This window comes from Lycium ferocissimum, chromosome 9 (genome assembly GCF_029784015.1).
Source record: "Lycium ferocissimum isolate CSIRO_LF1 chromosome 9, AGI_CSIRO_Lferr_CH_V1, whole genome shotgun sequence".
In the NCBI taxonomy this organism is placed as follows: Eukaryota; Viridiplantae; Streptophyta; class Magnoliopsida; order Solanales; family Solanaceae; genus Lycium; species Lycium ferocissimum.
In genome coordinates, this window is record NC_081350.1 from 32,432,987 (window position 1) to 32,440,336 (window position 7,350).

General features: G+C 36.2%; 1 protein-coding gene across 1 annotated transcript; it reads left to right on the top strand.

The window, feature by feature from the left end:
- Window positions 1-1,205: 1,205 nt before the first annotated feature.
- Window positions 1,206-2,075, top strand: LOC132030306 (proline-rich receptor-like protein kinase PERK2). The gene has a single exon (XM_059419881.1). It carries the CDS (start codon window positions 1,351-1,353, stop codon window positions 1,807-1,809), a length of 459 nt encoding a protein of 152 aa, XP_059275864.1. The 5' UTR covers window positions 1,206-1,350; the 3' UTR covers window positions 1,810-2,075.
- The last annotated feature ends 5,275 nt before the right edge of the window (window positions 2,076-7,350 follow it).

The following is a 7,350-nucleotide window of genomic DNA, read 5'->3' on the forward strand; positions in this document are numbered from 1 at the left end:
TTTGAGCTTGCTTAACACGCATTAACCGGTTCATTATTGCCGGATCTCTTTTATATTCACAAACATCTTCAGGAGAGGAAAAATTCTATATTTTGAGAACACATCGGAACTACAACTATGCCTTATTCTCAAATTAGTCGAGGCCGATTATTTGAATTCTCACTATTCATATCGTTTTCTAAACCTATTTCACTCTTTACATTCAAAAAAATTGAAATTTTATAAACTAGGAATCCTCTACAATTTCTATCGACTTACACATCCTTAAAAAATACTTAAAACTCTTAATACAAGTAATTTAATGTAAGTGTATTGTAGAGCCATGCCTTAATTCCATCATTTATTATCTTATCAAAATTCGTTATGGTAGAATCTGTTCCCATGTAGATATTCTATTTAGATCATACATGCTCCAATGATCTATTGATCCTAATATGAGGTGCTCAGCAAGTAGTTTGCCAAATTTTTGGGACCCTCGTATAGGACATGCAACCCTTGTATTTTTTGAATCGCACAGATATACATGCACCAAGGGTAATATTTACATTTTACCAATTTATGACACTTTTTTTTTATTAATATGTCTGTAAAAGAATGTCAACTTTTAGATTTAGAAATATTGTAATTTTAAATTCTGATTTTACCCTTTATAAGATGATTTATAGACAAATAAATGTCTCAGGCTTGATTTAGATCACATTTCAAAAGTCTTTTTTTTTTTTAAAATAAAATAAAATTTGTGACCAGTCAAACAATGCTACATAAATTGAAACAAGAACACATATTTATGTGTACCATCATGGCCAGGGACAAAGCTACCCTTATCCAAGGAGGGTTCAATTGACACTCTTTGTCAAAAAAATTATACTGTGTAAATAAGTCAAAGAATATATTTTAGATATATACTATATGTTGGATTTCCTTGACATTGTGTGTATATATTTCCGTATACTTTGACTCCTATTAGTGAAAATCTGATCAAGATATGTAAGAGAATGATATGATTTCCTTCAGCCTTAAGCAAGACTCTCGGATTCGAGTTCTAGAAATAAACAATCTCTCGATCAGTAAAAAGCGCATTGCCCCTTTAATGAATCTACTCAACGCGAACCTAAATTAATCGAACCACTAAACTCCGAATATAATCAAGATATCTCAAGAAAGAAAGAAAAGTCAAGTCTTTCGACTATAGTGCCCTGTCTATATATCAGCATAGCCCTCAAACCTTTACAATACCTGCAAAATACAAACTTCCTCAAAGACAACCTTTGTTTGTGCACTCTCTTCAAGAATTCTCTCCCTCCTCTGTTTCTTAAAAGAAAAAAAATCCTACGAGAGTCATCAATAATCATGGCTCTCTCACATCCCATGATAATTTTCTCCCTTTTTCTTACATTTCTAACCCTCTCTGCTGCTCAATCACCCATGGCCTCTCCACCTAGGTCCATGATGGCCCCCACAATGCCACCACCCACCATGGCAATGCCACCAATGTCACCACCACCGGCCGCCATGTCATCTCCTCCAATGAGCCCAATGGCACCATCCATGAGCCCAATGACACCAACAATGACACCACCATCCATGAGCCCAAAGACACCAACAATGACACCACCATCCATGAGCCCAATGACACCAACAATGACACCACCATCCATGAGCCCAATGACACCAACAATGAGCCCACCAGGGGACTCACCACCAGCCCCTGCAGAAGGACCTATGAATGGTGCAACGAATACCGCATCTAGTGGAATTGTTCAAGGGGCCATGGTGGCAATTATTGGGAGTGTAGCACTTTTTTTCTAAATTGAATTAGTCATTTAATTTCATATGCTTTTTCACTACTGTTGTAGATTACAAATAATTTACTTATTTGTGTACTATTTTATTTTCAATTTCTTCTAGTGTTCTATTTTCTTCTTCTTCTTTTTATCTCATTGTATCGTTGATTTTGTGTGGAAAGGTGAGGAATTTGAGGAGGTCTGGTTGGAGATTTTATCAAATGTTGCATGCTCTATATGTGACATTTTGACATTTTAGCTTAATAAGATACTATTCTCGCTTTCTTTCTATTTAAATTTCTACTCCAATGCAACATTTTGAATTTCCAAGTTGTAGGGTATCTAATTGGAGTTTAAGGTATACATATCATCGGTATAGAAAATTCTTTTTATAGTATCAAGTTGGCCAAAAGATATCTACATGTAAGCTTCCTCAAAATTATGACATTTATAATTTTTAAAAGAGACAAATTACCTACTACAAGAAGTAAAACTGAAATGATAGTACATAAATTCATTATATTGGTGGTGTATATAACTTAAACTCTTTAATTTGAGGTTAGATTTGATGCAATTTAGTTTCCTAAACTATAGGAGGATGGTTTCATTAGATATTGTCTTTTTGCAAAAATGACCCAGTACTAATTAACAATCTTTTATTAGTTGAAAATGGGAAAGGAAATATAGGGAATAAAAGATAAGCAATTGGTGGTGGAATTGGAATGATGAGGAGGAAGAAAAGGTACTGTGCTACTGCTAGCTGGAAGAATAAAGCATTTTCTTTTGATTTATCTTTTGAGGGGGTAAGATTGGCGTGGATGACAATTGGTGAACTTATTTGAAAGAGGAAGTATCCAATTGGCACATCTTATGTGTGTCAAAAGGAAAATGGGCAATTGTGGTGGATGCACACAAGCATGGGTTGGTTGGGGAAAGTGGGGCTAAGCAACAACAAAGGGACATAAACAAGATTGTGACTTGCACATGGAATGTTAATGCTCCCCTCTCCCCACTCCTTTAGCAAATACTATCATAATGCCCAATTCTAAAACCAAGGGTGGATCCAGTATTTGAATTTGATGATACGATCTTTAAAGAACTCTTGTAATTAAAAAATTATATTGTATATATAATGTCAGTTTTTCTTCATGTATATACAATGGATGATGAATCTGGATAAATACTCTGTCTGCATTACTGTCTTTGAGATTGTAAGTTTAGAATCTAAAGAAGAACGTAGAGAACTATTCCGTTTTCAATTAAGGGGTTGATTTGTTTGGTGGATGAGTCATTAAATAAAAATAGATGTAATTTCTATATATGCGTTCATGTCTAAAACATCTTAAACTATCATTAAGTCATGGGGCCTCTAACATCTTAAACTATCATTAGGTCATGGGGCCTTAGATTTCAGTCATGATAGTGAGCACTATGAACTAGGATTTAAAACCTAATCACCCTAGAGAACAGAAAGTGCGACTTTTAATTTGCCTTTTAATTAAAGTGTATAGGTTATAAGCATTGGATTCCATCTCAAAGCCTAAAGGAGCATATTTATGAGAATCAACAAAAAGCATTTGTTATCTTTTACTTCTTCCCTTTTATCATCAAAAGGACATACAAAAAAGTTGTCATCTGTCCTTTTCAACACCATGATGTGCCAAAAATTTCTCTTGAGTAACCATCTTTTATTCCTAAGGCACTTTAAAAAAATCTGAGTTATCTTTGATAAAAAGTTTACTCAATCCCATTTTGAGAAATCTTTTAATCCTCATTATTTTTCAAGAGTACAGTTTTTGGGCACTGTGCTACAAAGAACTCATGGAAATAAATGGTCAACTTATTAAAACAGTTACCTCCTTTACAATAATGTAGCCAATGATCACCATAATTCTAACCCATGAACATGCCAAATTGTAATAGGAGGATAAATACATAATTACCTAAAAACCTACCAAAGGCACCTTTCTACTTTATAACTTTCCTAAAGACAACATTATTTTGGTGTAACATTGATGAAATCTTTTGACTTACAAAAAATGGGCTCATACCAATTCTTCCGCACTAAGTTTACATTTTACAACAAGATTGTCCTGCATGCACCAAAAAAAGTCTTCTATGTTCTTCTCTTTCCAGATAAGGAAAATTACAGTAAATACTTGCCCTTTGGCGCTTGCACTTTAATGTACAACTTATATGTTCATACAATTGGTGCCAATATCAGTTGTGCGTAAATTTTATGTGAAGAATTACACACTTCCCCTAAAGTTTAGACTCTGAGAGTGAAACACATACTGTAGCATGACAAGTTTAACCCTTCACGTGTTCCTTTAATTTAATTTTTTTTGTTTTTGAAAATATATATATAAACCATCCAGGCATAGCAATCGTGTAGACTTATTATTAGTAATATCATAGCTGGTATAACTTTGTTATATAAGATTAGGAAAGAGGGGAGACAGGTGTTTCATCTTTAAGTCCCCGGTGGGGTGGGGGTGTTGCTACCGTAGGATTCACCTGAAAAATAACCTAAGAGCAAATTTTAGCATCTTGAATTAGACAGACAAATAAAGGACGTATTAACCCTACAAATTGACAAGTCATTTGGACGCAATCAAAGTCCATTAACTTCAAACGCTAAATATGATGTATAATTAGTTTAAGTTGTATGTATTTCGGGATAAAAAAAATATACACATTCGAGTAACTAAATTAGGTAATTTTAAGTAAGTGTTTTGAAAGGCATTAATTGATAATTTGGTAAAAATAATAACTAAGCTGCTGCTACCGGTTAAAGTTCATTGATAGTATAATCAAACAAGCAAAAAGACTTTTTCCCGGTGGATTCTTTTGGTCATTTTTGACCCTTTCTATAAGATAAAATTCCACAGTGCAATCAACAAGTTCTCAATGAAAAAAAGAAAAAAAGAAAAAAAAGAAAGAAAGAGAATTATACAGGAACATTCTGCTTAGAGAAGCCCACAGACATTACAAGTGGTGGTGGACGAATGTCAGCTTAAATAATGTCAACAATAGTGGTGAGTATCCAGTGCCTTATAATTTAAAGGTTGGTCCATGAAAGATAAGTGTGTTGATAAATAACATATGTGAATATTTTTATATACCCCTCGTTGGTGGTAAGGATGAACAAGTCTAGGTTAGCTTAAAGATGATTAAATTAAGGAAAGTTTGATCATACATATTTTTAGGGTTATTTTATGTATGGTCACTAGAATTTATCTATTATAACATCTTATCATATTAAATAAACTGAACTTGTGCAGATGCAGTACTCCCTCCATTTCAATCTACCACTTTCCTTTTTAATTTGTCATAAGTCATACTTTCTTATTTTAAAAAGCATAACTTAAATTTTTTCATTCTATGTATAATGAGATGATTTATAGTCCAATAAATAATTATAGATTGTTATAAACTAAAAGTTTTAAAAGTCTTTTTTTAAACTTTGTGCCTAAGCAAAAAATGCCACATAAATTGAGACGGAGGGAGCATAACAGACTAACAATATTTTCACTTAACTTTATCCACTATAACTATAAAGGCACAAAATTAATTTTTTTTCACGTTGAAATAACTAAAACTTTACCTAACTCTGATGACAAAACCTACTCATCAAGATGATTTTACTGTTATAGTGGATAAAATTGCGACTTTAGTATCCGTACATTAGGTAAAATTAAGTTATTTTAACAATATTATAAAATATAATTTACTGACTATTATTATAATGGGTAAAGTTTACAATAATTTAATATAATTAATAATAATAATTATATAACCTTATTATTATAGCGGGTAAAGTTGATTAACTAAAAGCAAGCCCATACAGCAAGTAGCCAAGTCATATTGGGAGTCCACCAGATGGGAAAGTAGGCCAGGAAAGGACATTGGGCTTGGACAGGTCTCAATCGGGTCATTTGCACTTTTGTCCCTGTTTTGTGCTGGTCTTTAATTTTTATCCTTCAAAATCGAACTTATGCCTAGAGGGCATAAGATATGCATCATATGTCCACAAGTTATGCGAGCACCGTTGAAGAACTTATGTCCCAATAGGCATAAGTTCGATTTTAAAGTGCAAAAATTAAATACCAGTCCATTTGAAGGGAAAACCGTGCAATTAATTGATCAATAAAGATATACGGATTTTTTTATATTATAAGACAATGACTAACAACAAGTGAATTGAAGAAGCTGCTCTCCGTATACAAAGTGTTTGCCCCGAAATCGGGTAACCAATTGAATTTGTAAGTGGGTATAGGATATGTGCTTTGTTCTTGACGTATGTTAGGTAAAGGAATAGAGATTGGAAGGCTCGCTAATAGAAGACCAAAGATGTGAAACGTTTGTGAACAATGTATTATATGATTAGCAATATTCTATAAAGTAGCCTACTCAGTCGAACACAGAGAGGAACAAATATATGAGATTCTTCTATTGCAAGTGTTCTTCAAAGATGTGGAGCCAAACTCCTCAAAGAGTGGTGCCCCATATTTATAAAGGCCGCCTACTAAAGCCACAATATACGAACCAAATAAAATAATAATACCCCCGGGGGGTTTTCCGAAACCGATTAGGGGCCCACCGGGCCTTGGGCACACGTACGGTTGGGGGACGCCAGCGGCAGAGGCCTCGACGCGCGGGCCGGGGGAAACCCGGCCGTAGGACCCAAAGACCGCACCGGGCCAACCCCAAAACGGGCGACGGATGCGGGCCAACCACCCAACAACGGGCCAACGGGTCAAAAAGGGTAACCCCCCAACCGGGGGCCCACCAATCGCGAAAGGGGAGGGCCAAAAATTTTTTTCTTTCCCCCCGGCCCCCTTTCCCCCCGTTCGGGGGGCCCAATGTTTTTTTGGGACCTTTCTTTTTTTTTTCCCCGCCCTCTTCCTATTTACGCTATATCCTATTTACCGTAAGGATAGCCCCTCACCCCGTTAGCCCATCCACGGGTAACCGGGGGAGCCACCAAACCCTTTAAAAACCCGGAAATCGGCCCTCATTTTTCCCCAATTTTTGGGGGAAAGGCCGAACGCCTTTGCTAACCGCCGACGGGACACGTCGCCCCCACACGAGGGGGCACGCGGCGTCCTAATAGGTCGCCCTTGGTAACCGGGTTTTCTCCCCCATGGGGCCCCTTCCTTATTCACTTTCCTTTTTTTACACTCGTTTTTTCAACCCTTCTTCTCTATATTTATTTACATTCCCCAAATCGCCATCTCGGAATTGACTTAATTTAAACCCCTCAACCTAAAGGGAAAAAAGGGCCCCAATTGTTCCCCGGGGTTTTATTGCTTTCGTCTTTCGAATTCCCCCCTTCACTTTTTCTTTCGCTTTTCCACCCTTCTCCCTTCGTACTTTCGAGATGTCCGAGTCCACTTCCCACGGTTCTACCGATGTCACCCCCCGGGCCCCCCCCTCATCCCCCTTTTAAAAACGAGCTTCGTTTTGGGGAAATTTTTCCTCCCATTTAACTTCAACAAAGACCCTTTGAGGTCGATAAGCCCTTTTCCCGCTTTGCAATTTGGGCAAACCGGGAAACGATATC

Excerpts from the sequence above, each read along its gene's own strand:
- LOC132030306 (XM_059419881.1), top strand. The coding sequence starts at position 1,351 with ATGGCTCTCTCACATCCCATGATAATTTTCTCCCTTTTTCTTACATTT.